Source organism: Ischnura elegans (genome assembly GCF_921293095.1).
Source record: "Ischnura elegans chromosome 13 unlocalized genomic scaffold, ioIscEleg1.1 SUPER_13_unloc_4, whole genome shotgun sequence".
Classification (NCBI taxonomy): Eukaryota; Metazoa; Arthropoda; class Insecta; order Odonata; family Coenagrionidae; genus Ischnura; species Ischnura elegans.
The window spans coordinates 557,526-578,034 of record NW_025791660.1 but is presented as its reverse complement, the minus strand read 5'-3'; the positions used below and the strand labels follow the sequence as shown (position 1 = coordinate 578,034).

The window sequence follows — 20,509 nt, the reverse complement described above, 5'->3', positions numbered from 1 at the left end:
GTGCTTACTCCATTTTATGTTTTAATCCCAAACTCTATTGATGTGTAACTTGTTTATTAACATCTCAGGTTGCTGTGGGAGATGGACTGCCCACTACCATGTGTCCACTGTGTTTGAAGAAACTTACGGAATTCAGTGTTTTCAAAAAGATTTGTTTAGAATCAAACGCCATTCTGAGAAAAAGTTTGCCGACAAGTTGCTTCAAGGTGAGTACTTATCGTAATTTCTTATTTGAAGACTGGTGTAGTTTAAGTATTACAGAGTTAAAGGTGAAACTCTTTGGTTTATGTCGACAGCAGTAGGAATCAACAAAGATGCATTTTGCGAAACGGTTTACGGAAAAGTGTAACAAGTCCAATTTCTCGTAAATGGTTTTTCCCTACCCGTCAATCCTAGGCAAGGTACTATTAATGTTGCAGTTGGTGTTACAGTTGCGACGATTGAAGACATTTTGTCTTCTGGTAAAATTAAGTGTGTGCTAAACTACTAGGAAAGTAAAGCATTCAAATTCAATATTTATCAACTCAAAAAGGCAATCTACCCACTGTGCTATACCACGCTACCTTTTTAAGTATATGATTTGGTAATCGGAGCATGTTAAAGTGAACAAAAAATCCCTGACGAATTCCTGCTAAAGATTGAAGTGTCAGAGACCCATAAATTGGTTTGTCAATGCGTTGTCAAATAAATTCACATGTGCACGTAAACATATTATCTTTCTTTAGCTCCGAGTCTCTTCCTTACCTTTAACTATGACCTCATGAGGCTATGGTTATGTATAACTAAAAATATCTTTGCGAAGTTTCGGAAATTGATTGTTTATTTTCAAGTCATCTTGTATGAATAGATGGTGGTTACAATGAAGGCAAGATTGGCAAAGTATTAGAAATTTATTTTAGTGTGGAAAAATTAACACAGAAAACATTTTCGTCAAAAATGTAAAATTAGAAAGCAAATTAGGAATTTGGATCTGGTATATCTTTTCTGTATTTGTTAAGTTTATTTTTATTTAGTTTACTATTTTCCAATATTGGAATATAATTTTTATATTTGCATCAACTTTGATTATTTAAATCACAGCATATTTGGCTAGAACCATTTCTGTTAGTGCCCTTTTTAAAATTATTTGCATTTGTACTTATAAAAACATAATTGCTGTGTGATTGGTTTCGCATGTTTTAAGAATAATAATAACAGGGTAATTTAAAAAACCATTTCATGAAATAGTTTTGGAAGAGAAGATGATTTTGAGGTCTGTTTTCTTTCTGCATAAATATCACACCCTGTATTCTCTTCCAGAATTTATATTTGAGTATTAACAAGAGGTAAGAGAACATAACAAATACATTGAAAACATGCTCCACTTGTTTTTTCCATGATTCTACTGTTGAGAAAAGAAAAAATAGTTATTTTGGCCTTTTAACAGCTACTACTACAAAAATGATAGTTGCAGAAGCAAATTGAGTGCAAGAATAAGAAACTTGATCAATTCATTTTCTTAACTGCAAAAATTGAATCTTCAGTCTCTCATTTGATTTCTCATGATTTGAAAAAATGGAAAAATGATACATCTGAATAATCTCCATTCTCTGTCGTGTATTTTGCTGTGAAGGGGCAGCTTCCATGGTCCCCAAGATATTTATAAAGGACCCTGTGAGAACTTGGAATGTCAGGGATCTTCCTGTTAATTTTTTTTTTCAGTTTGCGCAGTAGCTTTTCCGTATTTGATAAACAGGCATGCGGAGACCAAGCTATTTTTATATAATAGCAGAGGCAATACGTGTAACATTCTTCTCCGTAATGCTTTGAGTATCCCATGTTTGTGTTTTAAAGAGATAAAGGTTTATCCCTGTTACTTTTTCCTCAGAGTTTTGAAGGAGGAGGGTCAGATGATGAGTCGGAGCCTTGTGTGGAGACTAAGGACTGCATTCAAGATGTCATTGAAAACACTTCAGAGTTCGCATGCTCAGCCCAAGTGACTGAAGTGTACATTCCTGTGCCAGACTGCTTATTGCCCAGGGACGATAAGTTGGTAAGTTATAATCTCACTCAAAGTGAAAACTAAGTCTAATCACCTTCAGTTTTACAAATTTCTCGGTTGTATGAGGAATGGGGGTGTGTCTGTTATAACTTTAAGTATTTTGTGGGAAGTCACTGGCATAATGCAATCTTCAGATGTTCTTTCTAGTAGTGACACATGAGGTAGGAAGTGGAACCATGCAAATGTTTTTTCATGCGAGTCAATAGCAGTTGTACAGCATTGATAATATGTTGACAGAAATGTCTCTTACCCCATGGAGTGTAATTTTAGATACCATTGTCAAATCTCTGTTCAAGCCATTAGTGGTGGCTCTAACAAGGCTGTCTCTTGATTGCCCTCTATTTGTTCAAGCCATCATCCTCCATTATTTCAACTGAGGAACCATCATAAACTATTGTGAATCCATTTTATAAGCCTAGGTGAAGAAATGATGAAGACAATTCAATATACAGTGGAACCTCGATGTATCGTTCCCACTGTTGTGCCCTTACTGTAAGTGGCCAATACTCTCATTCTAACCATGTGATGTTGGTGGCATAGCGCTCCCCTCCCTATTTGGACATTAATGTTCTAGAGTTTTTTCTGTGAGTCGCAAGAATCTCATGAGTATTTTGGCCAGCTGGAGTGGTCTCAATTAAAAGAGGCCTTTTCATTATCAAACGAGGTTATTATTGTTTTGCGTTTATTGAGTGACGCCCATTATTCTCTTCTAGTTTCATGTAAAAGATGAGAGTGAAGACCCTCTGAGTGAAGGGAACTCTCCTGTTCTTGACACGTCACATCCAGCTGGAATCTCAAGTGATGCCTCAGATGCATTGGCCACTGATGACCTGGTGAGTGTACTTTTGCCAAGTGTAATTTAACTTTTCTATGACACAGTGTCATTCCTTCATGCATCATTAATTTATGCCTCTCAGCAGAAACGTATTGCATGTTGCCTTGCCTGTTCAGTCATGAAAAACAACAGAAAAGCTTTCATGTTTGAATCATTTTAATTAAATTTAATGAACTCATTTGGTGTATTTTGCCAAACTGGTTGCTCAACTTTGCTCACTGAGCAAGTAAGCTATCTGTCATCTCGGCACTAAGCAGTCATTTGTTATGTGATCATACAAACACGGTTTCACTTCAGTCTACCATGGAGCGTAAGGGGGGATAGTAGGAATTGAGAGTTAAACTGAGAACTATTGACTTAGGTACAGTGAAACAGATTGACCGTGACATCATGATATAGCTACTAGCGAGATTCAACTACATAACTCGCATTCCTTATGAGAGATTGATGTTCAGGGGAATGAAATTGTTGCATATTTTGATTTTATGATGAATGTGAAGAGTAATTCACTGTGGGGACGAGGGACATGTTAGACCTTCTTTATCATTTTTGAATTGAGTGTTGGACATCGGCGATGCAGGTTGATAGCCAAAAGATATCAATTGATAGTGATGTTAACACTTTCAATGCTGACCATGTAAAACTCAAAATCATCCCCCTGTGCAGCTTATGTTTTTCCCCCTCCTGTCAACTGCACAGCAGGATAGACATGTGATGCAGGTTGCACAAGGTCGGCTTTTTCCCCGTGCCATGGTTTTCTTCATTTTTTCCACACGATGTGTCCAAAAAAGTACAAGGAAAATGTATTTGTAATGTTGTAATTGTATTGCTATTGATATTTTTCCACTGCCATAGAAAATTTGTGGTTCAGATGGATGTACACACATGCCTCCTATAGCGCAATTTTGATGTAGTGCAAGTTCGTTCCTTGGGGAAACATCGAAATGCAGTGTAGCCTAATCAAAAAACTTTATCACTCTCATGATAACACATGAACTTGCGCTCATTACACATAAAAGTGCTATCATTTTACGCATTTTAATGTTATCGCTTGCCTCAAATCTTCTTTGTTTAAATATTAATTGAAATCCATTGCTGTGCAATGGACAAAAGCATTACTTGTAATTGGGTCTAGATAGTCGGCCTACCGAAGTAATTTATCTCCTCGCCTTAACAGAATGATAATAGTTAATTTAGATCGTTAATTAGCGTGGAGCTAGTGTAAATGAGTTGTTTTTAAGCGATACGGTATGAGATGTAATTTTTGCCATCATAGATTATCAGGCGATTTACTTCCAGGTAGAGGATCTATGCCAAAGCCTTCGTGGTCATCGGTATTCATGCGGGAGAAATGGAATAGTGGCCGAGTTTTGTATGAATAGTATCAACACATAAAGGGTCTGCTTTAGTTTCAAACACATTGGCATCATTCCCTCCCTGCAGTGGTAGGCCCTTTGTGTCACAGGAATACAGTGCAGTAGTAGGTGGTTCTGATAGAGCCATACAGAGGGAAAACCAAGAGAACAATGGCCAAAAATAGGAATGGGTGTAGAAAAATCAAAAAGTTATCAAGAAAAACCATTAACCTTGAAGAGAAAATGAAAAAGGTCAGTTGCTTTGAAAATAGAGATCATCAAAGCAATATTGTGTGGAAGTTTAAACTCACGATTATCTCTTTACTGTTCTGCAGCTGTAAATTTTGAAGCCACCATTTATAAATATGTTCCGTACTTAGTATCTGATGCATTGTTTCCTTACCTCTGTATTTGTATTCTCAGCTGTGAGTAGATCATTCTGTTTTGTAGAATGCTCCCTGTGCCTTTACTATTCCAATGCCTATTTCTTTCTTGCTTCATCCATCACTGGTTGCTAGACTTTCTGTGGCTTTTCAATGAACTGGTTACTCTGCTTTGTGTAGCTTAGTATATAAGTCTGTTTGTAAGGTTATGAAACACGAAAATTGCATATTATTGAAGCCATGGTAAGTAGTTGATTTATACTTTAATGTGGTGACGTTATCATTTGATTTTTATATTTTATCATGGATATATTCCTTTTCCACCTGAAACAACTTCACACGTTTAAAAGCACTGTCTTATACCTTTTGAGCAAATAAGTTGTAATTGGTTCAGTTATTTCCGGGAAAACTAATTATATTCTACTTAAATTGTATTGCAAATTTTTATTTAGTTCAAGGATGTAAAAATACCTCAAGAAAACACCACTTATAAGGAGGGATAGGAATTTTTTGTTGGTTTGAGAGGGAGAAAAGCACTACTTTGAAATTGGAAATTCGGTTCTTTCAAGTAGACATTTTGGTGTTTTCTCAAAAAATTACAAGTTCCAATGTATACTTATATAAGTTTTTATTTCAAACCTAGAAAAGGGTCAGTACCACAGTTTAACCAAATATATCTCGGTTATGAGACACTTCCCTTATAGCTGTGTTATGACTGCAGACAATCACCTCAGTGGCGGAACCGGGAAAGTCGATCTAAGTTGGAAAGTAAGCTATAATACCTGTCGGTAGTGAAATGGGGAATGTGACATGTATAAAAATTGCATGCTGTTTAGTGTGGTTAGTAAGCATTAATTGTTTCTAGTATGTAAATTTCAATCTAAATTACTTCTTTTACAAATTCCACTGGATCTAGAACAACATAAGTAACATTGTAGAGTCAAATCAAGCCACCAGGATAACTGAGAGTCAATGCCACTCAACATTTTGCATACTTACACAACATGATTTACTAAAATTTGTTTGTTTCAACATTCAAAGTATATTTCAATAAAAAGTTCTAGTTTCTCTTGAGCTAAATGATGACGCCTATCACCCAACACTCTTGTGTATGTAGAAAAGAACCGTTCACAGTCGACATTTACTCAAGAAATCCAAATCGATTTCAACACAGCTTCACTAAATGTTGGAAATGTTAGTGACATCCCTAGAAATACTGCTGTAACATCTATCTTTAGCTTTCCAGTTACAGGATTCGTCACAAAAGATTTCAGTTCTTTGTAGCATCACATTACATCAATATCTTCCAGTTTGGAGCACAAACTTATTCTCTTAATTTTCTGCTCAAGTTCTTCAGTGATAATCATTTGTACTATATTAGCTGGGTCAAATACATTGATATACTTACAAAACTGTGAGGTGGGATCATTAGCCTGTAACTCCAGTAGCTTGGTTACAGCATGGGAAGCTGCACTGGACAGGACTGCACTCATTTTGCCCCTACTGATTCTCCTTCCACAATCCTCTTGCAGTTTAATAACATTGCTCCCATAACTCCCTCATGCAACGAGTTCAAGTGCTTGCTGAATTCCCCTAAGCTGCCCATCTAGAATATTTACTGGGGGCTGTGATTGTCCTTCCAGAAATGTGATCATTTCAACTATGTGTTTGCCATATACTGTGATGGACATAGCCTGTATTTGGATAGCTTACGAGTCTTCTTCTGAAATACTACTGAGAAAATCAACTCGAGCATTGTCACTTGTTATGTCCTCACTGAACATAAACCCTACAATATCCTTTGCTTGTGTTGCAAGATATGCCACTGATTCATACATGGAGCTCCACCTGGTTAAAAATGGCTGAGGAAATAGTGGCACTTGCTGATTAGGGGTAGGTTGTATTCAAATATGTTTTCTCTATATATATTCAAATATATATTTCTGTGCTTCCTTTTTCGTGTGTTAAGGAATGCCATCTTCACTTTGGATACTGCTCGATGCAAAATATGCAGATGTTTCCTAAGAGTATGCAGTACTAAATTAAGTTTATGGGCCCAGCACTGAATTATCAGAACATTTGTCTGACAACAAATCCTCCATTGCATGAAAACATTTTGTCATGTAGCGAGCAGAGTCGGACACTAATGCTGTTACATTATCGAGTGGTATTTCATATTTCTTCAGTGTGTCTAAAATTGCTCTTGAACATGTTTTTGAATTAGCAGTTTCCAAGTACACACATTACCAACTACAATGGCCAATGCACTATCAAGAAGTTCAACAATTTTTTGCAAGATCACAAAAACATTTTCTTCTCTCTTTTCCAATGTTTTATCACAAAAAACTATCACCTACTTGTCCTTCAGTTGAGTCTTCGTGTTGTATTTTAGATCAGGAATATATTTGTCCCTAAGTTGGCAAATGTAGGTAATTTCTCCAGCACCAGTAGCGAGGTTAAATTATTCACAGCGGTAAATAAAATGTTAGTTTTCCTATGACTATGGAAAAGATTACAATGCTTTGACTTAACCCATTACCGGCCGAGTAAAGAAATACTTGAAAATATATAATTTTTTCTTATCATTTTACCTAATAACATGCTAAATTAGGTAAATTGAAAATATGGGCCTTCAAAAAAATTTGCTTATGGTAAAAAAAATGTTGGGTTTTCGCAACGTTGGCCAAATCCGGTACATGTATGCAGTTATGCAACCCGCATTACAATGCATTGCCGTCTCGCAGGTATGTGCTGTTTTTACTGTCGGATATAATCCAATACCTTTTTATGACACGTGTATGACAAATATCGTCATATTGGATAAATAAAATCGTTAGATATTATGTTTCCAATGAGATGTTATAGTTATTTGGCCTAAATCCACTATAAAATAGACATGCTCTACGGTTTGAAAGAAATAAGTCAAAGCGAAAAAATTTTCTCAGAAGAGCATGTATTTCACATTTTTTCATTGACTTTAATTTTATCATTGCAGATTGAATCACAACTATTAATGGCTTGTTATGAAATACTCAAGCATTTTGGGTTCAATGGAACATAAAATTTCCTACATTCATACATGGTTTGGCTTTTACACTGTTTCGGCAACTACTGATTTTTTTTAACTCTATGGCCATATTCGTCCTTTCATGCTTCACGAATCCGCGATGAATTACATGGCCTAACTTTTTCTATGTTTAAGGACGCGAATTGTATAGGGGTACGTCATCTACTGACTGATTCACTTCACTTTTTAGATGCGTCCCTGCTAGATACGATTTGAAGTCTACCAGTGAAATTTATTTCCGTTGCAAAACCTGTACAATCTCCTGGCGTTAGTGCAAACGCTGTCCAGTAAATTGATAAGCTAGGACCTTTTTTCCCCTAAATTCTAGTTCGGTAATTTGCATTATCAAGTCGGTCCACACCTCCCATGTATTTACTATACTCCCCAATAACACGAATAGTGTTTTCTTTTATTCACATAGAATTGCATGTGAAATAGTATTTTCTTTTTTCTGCTGAAACTTTTCCCTGTGCCCAATGGAAGCGAAAAACTTGTATTGCTGTCTACAGGGACAATCTAGTTATCATTCCATCCAACAATACTAAGATCTTCGGCTTTATCAAATGCTGTTTTCATGTTCCTCTCGGTTTCACGTCGATGGTTTTATTATATTCTATCAGGCATTCCTACGTTGTATTTTCATTGATGGCTCCAGTGACAAATAATCGTTTTTCTTTCAAAACTATAAATAGTCTTCAAGATGAAAAGAAGTTATCGAAAAACATACGATGATTCGAGGGATTAGGGATAACCTTGAGAAATTCCAGAATAACACTTGCTTCCAAGCCTAAATTTCGATGGAAGTAATTTTCTATCGCCTGGTTGAACCCTAAAACCGTCTTAATAACGTAAGCCCCAAAGTTAAAAGCAAAATCTAAAAGGCTTGTTTTAAAAGAACATTTATGCACAGTAGTGACCAAATTAAGGTACCATTTGCTCAATATTTCAAAATTTATGTGCAAATATTCCGAATTGTAATAATTTTTAATTCAAGTAGTCAAATTGAGGTCATAATTTACAAAACTGTCATTTTTGTCCAAACAGGAATTGTCTGTAAAGTGTAGATTACTTTTTATTAATCTAAATGTTTTGTTTCAGTCATTTCCGAACCAAATCTACGCCTTATCGTCTTCTTTCACCCAAAATCTTGTTGTGGAATTCGGTGATATCGCTGAATCGTGAAGTAAGGAAGGACTAATTCGGCTTGAATGTACAAAGTTTTGTGTTCCATTGCACCCGAAATGCTTTCATGTAATTCATAAATAGTCGTTATTTGTTGTTATTTAATCTTTTGTGATAAAAATGTCAATTAAAAACTGGAAAACACGTTATCTGCAGTAAAAGTATTCACTTTGACTCGTTTCTTTCAAGCCCATCTGGATTTAGGTAAAATAATGCAGCATCTAAATGGAAATATAATATCTAAGAATTTTAAGTATCAAATATGACGATATCTGTCAAATACGAGGCATAAAAAGTCGTAGGATTATATCTGACAGTAAAACCGGCAATATCCTATGAGACGGAAATATGTGGTAATGCGGGTTGCATAGCTTCATAGAGATACCGGATTCCGCCAACGTTGCGAAGACACAACATTATTTTCCGGATCTGATTTTTGCTTAATGTTGACTCCCTGACGAAATATATGATTTAATATCTATTAATTGAAATTTCTACGTCCACATAGACGAATAAAAACTTAATAAAGGGAGTAGTTACTGTTAAGAAAAATTATTTATCTTGGTTAACAGGAGACTCGAAAATTGACACATTTTGAGTATTTTTATAAATATCGAAATACTTATTAAATGTCATTATAATCTCATTAAAAATCAGTTTAAACTTATTTTTATCGAAAAAAGCGAATTATACATGGATAAAATTCAATTGAAAATTTTGTTTTTGCATATCTCAATAATGTTGCGTTTTCGCAACGTTGGCCGTAAATGGGTTAATTTACAAAAAGCTGCTGTTCTCGTATACTTGCCCTCAACGAATTCATTCAAAAATAATTAACAGTAGCGGGTGTAACTTTCTGGAAATCCATAATCGCAGGAATAGAAGGATCAAGAATTTTGCTATTTTCACATGGTAATTCTTTGAGACCAACCATGGTTTCGTTTCAGCAACCTTGATAATTTTACGCTGCAACAAAACCATGGTCGGTCTCAATAAATAACCATGTGGAAATAGGAAAGTTGTTGATCCTTCTATTCCTGTCATTAAAAAATGACTTCATGTGCTCATTTTCCAATCTGTAGATAAGAATGTCAGCTTTGAGAAAGTTTCATACTACCCACTTGCCAAAATGATGATCAGTTTGGTTTTTCATGGCAGCAGTTGATGCAGATAGAGATTGATGTTTTTAACTTTAAAGAATATCCATACTTACCAAATTTTGCAGCAGTTAGATGCTTCGAAGATTTCCAATGTTTTTCAATCAAGTCTTTCCATTCCCAAGCTACCTGACAATTGCAGAATTGGAACATTACCATACTTTTATCGATACAGTATAATCCATCCTTTTGATGCTGAAAAGCCCTGTCCCTTTTGCTTAATTTTTCATTCTGCATTACAATAACTCGTCAAAATAACTAGAATGTCTGAGACACCAGCAGCAATATTTAACAATTGCCGCTGAAAAATCAGTTATTTGACAGGTATAGCTAAAAGGTAGAGATCCAAACAGCAGATATTCAGGCACGTGCAGTCCATGGTTACATTCATCAGGCTAGCGCCGGTCTAGCGGATGGTTCTACTCTGGATTTACCACTGAAATCTGATTTTAATGCTCACGGAGTGACAACAGTTCTAGGGGCATGCTTCAGATTCCTCTACCAATATAATATTCCATTGGTGATGTTGATAAGAAAAAATTGCATAAATTGCTCTTCTATTGTTCAACTCAGAGAGCAAATATACGGTTTTTCCCTCTAGAGTAGGGATGGGAGATAGCCATATATTTTGCCACTGCCTCGTATTGCAGCAAATCGAAAACACGCGATGCCATCCTCCCGGGATTGTATCGTAACGTTAGTTATGCTCTTAGGAACTGCACTCGTCCACATACCTAAGGAATACTCGCACTTGTGTTAATTTTAATCGAATTGAAATCATTCTGTGTAATGTAATGCTTGTTCCTATGTTTGAAATTATAGTTTCAAAATTTTCTCCAAAAAAATAAAAATTCGTATTTTGGGACACAATTTGTGACATTTCCTGAGTTCAAAAGTCTTATCCTCAGTTACTTAGAGGTAATTTGTAATGTCTTACCTCTACCAGGACACTTTGTGTCTAAATCCACAAAATTCATGATGGCGAAATTTTCCCATCCCCACTTATCAGTTGTCCATGAAGAGTAAATGAACCTTCATATTTTCACATTGAACCTATGCAAGCTTTGTTCTATAAGGAGTTTATCTACAGATTTCTCTTTTTTGTTAACTCAGAATGGCCTTCTGTTAAATCTTGTCTGAGTAAGTTTAATTCATCTTTCAAAATGTTTGATGTCTCTAAACTGAATTATAAACCAAAATATACACTGAATTTATCCTCCATTTTTGACCCTATTTCCATGAATGTATGTTATTACCTATGAGCTCTGGATTGTCATGCAAAGTTCTTTCGTAAAATAAGTTACAGTTATGAATGAGATTTTATCTTGAGTTCTGCATCTCCAGAAACGATTGGCCTGTGGATCATCAGGTGGCTTTTGCAGGGATTTTGCGATGAAAATAAGAAGTAACAGGAATATAGTAAAGTGATAGTTTTAACAAAATAATTATAAATACATATTATAAATTCCTATCATTAATTACCTTGAGGCAGATTGCAGGGTAGTATGAAGACTATAGCCATTTGAAACTAACTTTAATTTTATTCGTGTGATGAATTATCAAAAGTTTTGTTTTAATATTTCTGTATCTCAATCATTAATGATGATTATTGGAGTTTATGTTGCAGCCCAATACCTTAACTGCTTCCCAAGGCGAAAAGGTGGAAGCTCAGGGCAGGGGAGCCATGGTGGCAGACCTGGACTGGACGCTGGTCGGGGCAAAGGAGGAACCATCTCCTGAGGAGAATGACCATGTATGTATAGAATTATTGCTATGGAATTTGATGAATTGTTAGAGGAGATTGTGGGCAGAATGTTAATCAAGGAAAACGCTAGGACATTTAGATTTTTACACAGCTTTAAAGGTAACCCATTTGATAGAAAGTTGCTAATTACTGGAATAAGTTTTCTTATCTTAAAAAAAGTGTTTTTTTTTCTTTTCATGTTGTACATTTGTATTGTAGTTTTCTTGCCTTATAAAATCCTGGGACGGATAAACTAAACCTTATTAGCCCTTCAGTGGGGACGTGGGGCTCCTTGGTGGCCCATAGTGTTTCATGTGTTTGCTCTTTTTCACATGATGACATAAAATACCTGTTATTGTCAGAAGCTACCCATTATTTTGGTTTCAAATGCCTCACATATATGCTTGTTATTAACCTGCACATGGTTGGCGTTTAATAGCACACAAAAGGAAGTTGGCATGTTTTGGCCACGAGCTAACAGTGTTTGGCATTTTTATGCTACTTTTATTGGTACCTCAACAAGTGGCCTACTTGCTTGCCTTCATTGCAAGGGGGTGAGGTGCAAACGATCTAAAGCTCTAGCTTTACAAGTGACCAAGCTCAACGTTTTCCCTGTGGTGAGTGACAGAGAGCGGTACTCCTGCAACGCAAGAGTGTGGATTCCCAGTGGTACAGTTTATTGGAAGTATAGTGACCCTTCTTCAAATTCCTTTCATCTTATTTAGGCTGAGGCACAAGTATTTACAGACAGTGTAACCTATTTGATTCAAAGTTACTTATAACTGGAACAAGTACATATTCTTATCTGAAAGTAAGTCATATTTTCCTCTTTATTTTGTATTTGATTGTTGTAGTTTCCTTGCCTTATATTTTTTCTATGTTAAATCTTGGTACCGATGAAGCAAATATCAATATGATATTTATTTTACTATAAACTATCCTGTTACCAATAAATCATGCCTCATGAAGACGTTTATTTTACAATATGAAATCCCAGGACTGATAATTCATTGCTCATTTAGAAAATCAGGTCTCACATTTCAATCAAACTGTAGTGTTGTAGTTCATTGGGAGCTGTCCACAAATCTCCTCCCATATTAGGTTATATAACCAATGGTTTTAAAAGTGGAATGCAGTTCAACATTTATATACCTAATATAATCCCATAGAAATGGTATCCCTTCAAGTAGGAGCGGTAGCCCGGTGTTAATGTCCTAGGTTTGATGTTTACATGTAGCACTTTTCAAAATTTGTTTCTACTTTTCATTTTATAAATGTCAGCTGTTCATCATTATCTCCATGATTTTCACTGAAAATTTTACAAGGGGTGTTTTTAAAGTAAGTACCGTTTTGGCATAAAAAACAAGTAATTTTTTGTTTCAAAATTAATTTATTTACTTGTAAGGCCATACTTTACTCTACATTTCTACATAATTCCCATTATTATTGAGGCATTTATCGTATCTTGGGACCAGCTTTTGTATGCCATCATCAAAGAAGCTTGCTGCCCGACTAGAAAACCACTGCTTCACGGTCGTTTTCACTTCGTCATCATCGGAATGGCGCTGTCCTGCCATTAAGGGTGTGTTGCTAGTGGATTTTTTTTTACTTGCAGCGACGCAATCAATGCAGCAGCATACTGTGCGACTGTACAAAAAATGCACTGCACTGTTCAAAACAAAAGGCGTGGCATGCTGAGTGCATGTGTCGTTTTGCTCCATGATAATGCCCGTCCACACACACCAAATCACACTGAAGACCTTATCACTTCTTTTGGCTGGGAACAATTAAACCACCCTCCATACAGTCCCGTTCTAGTGCCGACCAAACATTTGTTTATGTACTTGAAGAAGCATCTGGCGGATCAGCACCATTCCGATGATGATGAAGTGAAAACGACCGTGAAGCAGTGATTGTCTAATCAGGCGGCAAGCGTTTTTAACGATGGCATACAAAAGCTGGTCCCAAGATGCGATAAATGCCTCAATAGTAATGGGAGTTACGTAGAAAAGTAAATGATGGCCTTTCAAGTGAATAAATTATTTTTGAAAAAAAAATTTACTTCTTGTTTTTTTATGTCAAAATGGTAGTTACTTTAAAAACGCCCCTCGTAGTTTTCTATGTGGAAATCTTTTTCTGCAATGCAGTGTCAGATTTTAGCCCATTTTTTCATTCAGATGCCTAGTTTCCATTATGTAACTTCAGTTTATTCATTGCCAAAGAAACCTTAATTATTACATGGTATCACATGAACTAAATTACATCTATTGCAGAGCTATCTAATGAAGATAATATTACGATGCAGGCGGAACATAAATCAAAGACCGTTTACATGTTGAAAAAAATGGAATAATATTTAATTCCCTGAAGTGTTGAAAATATTTTTATTTTGTAAGGAAAAAATTTATATGGAATTCCAAATTATGATGTAGTGTGGTGTATAAAAAAGTTTAAATCAATCCTTTCAAAAAAAAGTCCTGAATCTCTTTTCGTGCATGATTATTATCTTGATGATTACTTCCAGCATACTTTAAGTGAGGATGGGGATCCATTTGAGAGTTCAACTACTGCCCTTGAGTCTGCATTTGGTGAGTACTCTTACGGGTTGCAAATAACTCTATACTTGGCGGGGTTGATGTTAATGTGGAGGATATACAAGTAAATGCTTTTATTTAGCCAACTTTTAGTGTGACTAGAGCAATTATTGAAAATTTGACAGTGTCCCATAAGTCCACAATGGAAGCCATGGATGAGTGCTTTTAAGGGCCTCAATTAGTTGCATACAAGTAAGGCTTAGGTCACTTTCAGATGGCGCGGTGCTGTTCTTTAATATAATCTAATGTCCCTACCGATGCCTTCATACCAGTAAAATCATGCGGTGTTCTCCACTGCGCCCATTTCCGGCCGGCACAGCAGCATCAACAGCGTCAACTGGTCGTGAAACTCAGACCGCTTTCAGATGAGAAAACTCTGGATTTCCTTGTGCCATGCGGAGAATGAAGGAATGTGAAATGTCCTCCCTTCTGAAATCGGCCTTTTTGTGACTGATTCTGAAGGATGAAGAACCTGAATTAGTCATCCATCCATATTTCCTGTTGTCTTTATTTTAAGTGGTAATTGGATAGGGGAGAAGTTTTATATTTACTTACTTTTTTGTAGTCATTTGAATCATTTTTAATGGTCTTCCCTAACAAAATATTTTTGTTCCACTGAAATTGTTGGGTATGTAACTGACCAATGGCTAAGAATTTTTTCTTTATTTTCTCTATTTGGCATTTTTGACAGTTAAAGAGTCATATTAAATGAATAAAAAGAATGCTGCCTTGCTTCAACCAAGCTTGGAGACTAGTTTATTGAAAGAAAAAAATTTACTCGTAGTACCACATACCTTTTTTCCAGAAATGCCGGTGAAAAAGGGGGATGTGCAAATCCTCAGAATTATAAACCCAAAAAGCCAGAATGGAGCATTTTGTTTGAGAATTGAGTATGAGAAGTAAATTTCAGGGTTGATTGTAAATGTTAACATGGAATTTGGTAAAATTAGCGAAAATCTTTTAAATGAGTGCATTCCTATTCACCCTTTTGTTCTTGGGATTAGCAATGGTGCTTTGTTAGGTTTTACTGACAACTAGGCATGAAGCTTCCTTGGAGGAGAAAATATGGTTGACATAATATTAAATTTATAGTCTTCGTTAAAACTTTCGCGGGTGCTCGTCATTTTGAATTAAAACTTTTTGGGCTATGTCGCCGCGTCAGATTTTGGGTGGCCCCAACGTTTCCCGACCGATGCTGGTCGCTTTCTCAAGGGAATCATTAAATTTATAGGTTGTAGAAAGGTATTCTTCAGAAATGAAATCAGTATGGCTAATAAACAGCCGAATTCTTGATATCAATCAAATAATTCTACATTCAATCTACATAATAACCTGAAAGGCGTGCGGTAGGGGTGTTAGGACTTCCGCTGTTCTTACATAAAAGGATGTGCTCAATGGGAATTAGGTTTACCATTTATGAAAATCCTTTACGGCTCGGTGGTAAAAATTCCCATATCTACCCGTTCCACAAAACAACTCTTTTAATTTATCGCTTCTATCGGACCTGGAAATATAGTTGGGCTCTAATATTTTGTCCTCCGTGTCGCTTTTAAAGAAATCCATTCTCAAATGTTCAAGAAATCTGAGCCTAGCACGCAGCCTTCGAGTCTCCAGTGGCTCCCAGTCCAATTCACATAACATCTGGGTAATGCTTTCTGTAAAAAAGTAGCGGTTTTTGACGAACCACACAGCCTTCCTTGGTATTTTTTTCAGTTCGCTGATTAAGTCTTTCTTTGCCGGGTCCCATACGCTCGTTGGATGATCGAGGTGCGATGGGACGAGTGCAAAATAGCACCTTTCTTTTACTTTCTTATCTGAAAATCTTCCCTTAATACGCTTGACAAATCCTAATTTCTTCGAGGCTGTGCCACAAATATTTCTTATGTGTGTTCTCCACAATAGGTTCAAGGTTATCGTTACTCCCACGTACTTCACTTCGTATGTTGCCTCTATGTTAATACCATCATCCACTGCATAAACATGGTTATAGATGTACGAATTCAGCAAGAAATGTACCGTCATGCATTTGCTCAGATTAAGTTTTAGCCCCCTCTCTTGGCTCCAGAAATGAACGTTGTTTCAGTCCAATGATAGAATTTCATAGTCAGGGTGATCACTAATTTCGCGATAGATGACAGGGTCGCCAGCAAATAAACGTATTTTACTGCTAATGTGGGAACAGAGTTCATCAATGTATATAATGAACAGCAGGGAAGAAAAATCTATTGTTCCCTTAGCCAAAATAATTGCTGAAAGAGAAAGGTCTTTATACGCTGGTGCAAAAAAAGAAATAAGAGATGAATTCGGAGAGAAATTTTACCATGCAAAAGCAGAGCAGGGAATTCATCTCTCTTTAGTTCCCAGAAGAATTGACGATAATGTCATACTGACCCAAAATAATAAATTAGTCCTTATTCTTTCTAAAATTCGTCATGATTATGCCTTTGATGCTGAAAGGGATAGCCAAAATAAATCTGATATGGTTACATCCTACAACAACTAAAATTGACGTCGATCTAGTGGACCAATTCTGTGAAAAACTATACTGCAGAACGTAATACAAGATGGCAGCCTGTGGCGATTTTTTAACTAATTATTGAAATTTTCTACTTTGATTGCCCTTGGCATTTTAAAGGTTCATTAAATATCTTCTCAAGTTATGAGAAGTGGTTTTCTGCGGTAGATAGCTTGGGAAATGATTAAACTGCATATAATGAAAAAGAGTGGAAATGCTACTATCCCAACACAAATAAGAGCTCAGGCTTGCGTGCAATACTTGGAATATCTGCCCCCGGTGCCCCTCCAAACGATTGCTTATCTCATGACAGTTGGGTATATTTCACTCAAGGGAGTTTCTTTTGGCAGTTTGTTCATTGCTTTTATCTTTTATTTTTTAATTACCTCTATGAAAACTAATCCAGGAAAAATAAAAACAATTCTTCTAGATACTCATCTGTAGTACCACAAAATTAATTGTGATTGCCATTGTTAGGAACCTTTTTAATTTAGAAAATATTCACCAATCATTAAATATTCGATTGAAAAGAAAATATTTTTTCCTTTTTAAAGGACCAATTCTTAAAGGGGTCTAATTTTATTCTTTTCCTGCAATTGGAAGTCATATGTGTGGTGCGTATGTGTGTGCTTAATTATTTGTATACGTTTCATTTTAACCCATGATTTCGTCTTTTTTGTTCTACTACACCCCTGTTGCCCTCGTCATTTTTATGCTGTGTTCTTTTCCCCTCCATTCATTTACATCGAGTCTTTAAGTTCAAGTCCAACTTGGGCAGCAATTGTACCACCTGTTTGTACATTTTTCCATCCATTCAATGGATTTTAAATAGAAGATGTTGTAGTCTTTAATTTCATCTTTGACGGTGTTAATTGCTATTTGAAATTTTCTTCTAGGGGTTCCGGCTGCCGAAGAAATGCCCGAGCAAACTACATCAACTTCATATCTGCTTGCAGAAGGAAATATAAGGAATCATTCAATTGATGAATGCATTGGGAAAACGTATTCTTGTAGCACTTGCAGCAAGTCCTTCTCTAGGAATGACGTTCTCTACGCTCACGCACGTACCCACACAGGAGAAAGGCCTTATTCATGCAACGTGTGTGAAAAGTCTTTCTCGGATAAGAGTAACTTAGTTAGACATGTAAATACGCACACGGGAGAGAAACCCCACTCATGCAGAATCTGCAATAAATCTTTTACTCGGAAGAGTACTCTCAGACGCCACATACGAATTCACACGGGAGAGAAGCCCTATATCTGCAAAATGTGCAGCAAGTCCTTCACCAGTAGGGACAAACTTGTTATCCACACACGCACCCACACGGGAGAGAGGCCTTTTTCTTGCAATGAGTGTGAAAAGTCTTTCTCGATTAAGAGCGACTTAGTTAGACATATTCGTACGCATACGGGGGATAAACCGTATTCTTGTAGCATTTGCAGCAAGTGTTTCACTCAGAGTGATCATCTCAAGAGTCACTTGCGAACACACACAGGAGAGAAGCCTTTTATATGCAACCTGTGCAGCAAGGCCTTTGCTAGGAAAAGTCAGCTCACCTCACACATTCAAAGACACTCGGGAGAGAAGCCTTATTCTTGTAGCATTTGTTGCGAGCATTTCACAAAGAGATGTTCTCTCGACTCTCACATGCGTTTGCATACGACAGAGAGAGGCCTTAAATAATGACACGAGTGTGAAAAGTCTTCTCGAAAAAGAACCACTCAGTGACACATTTTCGTATGCACTCGAGAGAGAAACCTTAGTCGTGCAGAATGTGCGAAAATTCTTTTTGTAGAAGGTATCTGGTGGGACACATGCAAACGCACGCAGAAGAGACCTTTTTCACGCAGAATCCACAAAAATAATCTTTTACTCAGAGTCGTTCACTTAAGTCACTTGCGTAACAACACGTAGGAGAGACCCTACTCGTGCGGCGAATTTGAATGTCCCTCTCGACAAAGAGCCTCTTTGATATAGACATTTGTACAAAAAACCCGAGAGTTGCTTTATTTCTGCGACGTCTGCAGCAAGTCTGCTACGCCATGATGCGACCTAGTAACCCATTCGTACACACACAGTATATAAACCTTTTCAGTGTAACATTTGTTGGAAGGGTTTTGCAGTGAGTGGTTACCTTGACAGATATACATACATGCTCACACGTGTGAGCGCAGCCTTGTTTATGCATAGTCCGCATCACGTCCATCACTGCAAACAGTGGCCCTGACCACCACATGTGTAAACGTACAATTGTGATGTATTATTATTATTGCGTATTTTGCACCGAGTCTTTCACTGTTATTTCTAATCCCAACTTCGCCATGCGCTCAAAAAGTGAGATACTCTATTCACGTTGTGTATGTTGTGTGGTTTGACTCAGATAAGTCGTATAAAATTGGAGGAATCAAGCGAGATGGAGTGGAATTGATTCATAATGATACACTGACTTGCAATTTTCCACAAAAATGAAATTTAATTCGACTCGAGTTTCAATGTTACTACATCATTTTCAAGGTACAACTGTTGTGCCCTGAAAATGATGTAGTAACATTGAAACTCGAGTCGAATTAAATTTTATTTTTGTGGAAAATTGCAAGTCAGTGTTTCATTCAGATAAGTCATATTTGCGCATGGAACACTTCCTTGCGGACAGGATAGTTCATATAAATGTTACAAATGTTATAATTAAACCTCATGCAAAGCTGTTTGAGAGGATAGTTAATTCTCCCTCGCAGAACAAGAAATGAATGGTGGTACTGCGCCAAAAGGGATGATGGGCCATCCCCGTGTTTCCATGAAGAACATGACAAGTCATGTATTTTTGGATTTTTTTAATGAATATTGAAGGAGAGCAGTTGCAGAAAAGGGCACACCCGGGCTATCAGATTAGGATGAGGCAGCCTACATTTCACATTTTTTATTAATGACTTCCACAATATTCACTCCAATGTTTCTATCTCGAAGTCCAGTCATAAATATCATATCCTAAATGGTTCCGAATTATCTTGGAATTAATCCTGTGTCCTTTGGATATTCTTTGTTGAAATAATTATTCTTGTGTCCACATTTTGTAAATAATGTGATATTAGTGCACAATAAAATGCTAATGGCCGAGTTTGATAATTTAATGAATTCATTATGTTATTTATTTTCATTACTAAAATATATGCAATTTTATTCCTAGTTCTCTATTTGCATTTGCGGCTGAGGGATTCGTCACGATTTGTCGGAATGCACGGTTAATAGGATAGCAATGATAATCGTGGGCCATTTACCTCAGAACGGTGAAGTTGCGGGAAAAGACAGTAATGGAGGTGGAATACATGCTAACATTGGCAGAGTGCATGGGGATGATATCGGAGGGCCGGAGAGTAAGCAGAGGGTGGGGAGTGGATGCTAGGTGGCGCTGAGCGTACTTGCAGGGGTTGGTAATGAGAAAATGACTCAGAGGACACATCTGGCGCAGCCAAAAGTAGTACTACGGAGTAAGTGCGGAAGGGATTCATCTATGTACAAACTTTGGCCGCAATCCGTGCAGCCGTATGGAGACACATAGCGGACAGATAAACATATATTGAAGATTACATATAAAAAAGATTAAGCATATTCTGACATTATCTCATCGCCGAGGAATG

General features: G+C 36.7%; 1 protein-coding gene and 1 long non-coding RNA gene across 2 annotated transcripts; both read left to right on the top strand.

Annotated features, from left to right (window-relative positions):
* Positions 1-112: 112 nt before the first annotated feature.
* Positions 113-11,686, top strand: LOC124173124. Its single transcript, XR_006868394.1, has 4 exons — positions 113-206; positions 1,868-2,032; positions 2,755-2,874; positions 11,648-11,686. It is a non-coding gene; the product is annotated as an uncharacterized LOC124173124 (long non-coding RNA).
* LOC124173118 (gastrula zinc finger protein XlCGF8.2DB-like) lies at positions 11,682-19,342 on the top strand. Its single transcript, XM_046552632.1, has 3 exons — positions 11,682-11,773; positions 14,289-14,352; positions 17,770-19,342. The coding sequence occupies exons 1-3, from the start codon at positions 11,705-11,707 to the stop codon at positions 18,555-18,557; spliced, it is 921 nt and encodes a 306-aa protein (XP_046408588.1). The 5' UTR covers positions 11,682-11,704; the 3' UTR covers positions 18,558-19,342.
* The last annotated feature ends 1,167 nt before the right edge of the window (positions 19,343-20,509 follow it).

Excerpts from the sequence above, each read along its gene's own strand:
- LOC124173118 (XM_046552632.1), top strand. The coding sequence starts at position 11,705 with ATGGTGGCAGACCTGGACTGGACGCTGGTCGGGGCAAAGGAGGAACCA. Across the intron at positions 11,774-14,288 it reads CTCCTGAGGAGAATGACCAT|CATACTTTAAGTGAGGATGG; the intron begins GTATGTATAGAA and ends GATTACTTCCAG. Across the intron at positions 14,353-17,769 it reads TGCCCTTGAGTCTGCATTTG|GGGTTCCGGCTGCCGAAGAA; the intron begins GTGAGTACTCTT and ends ATTTTCTTCTAG.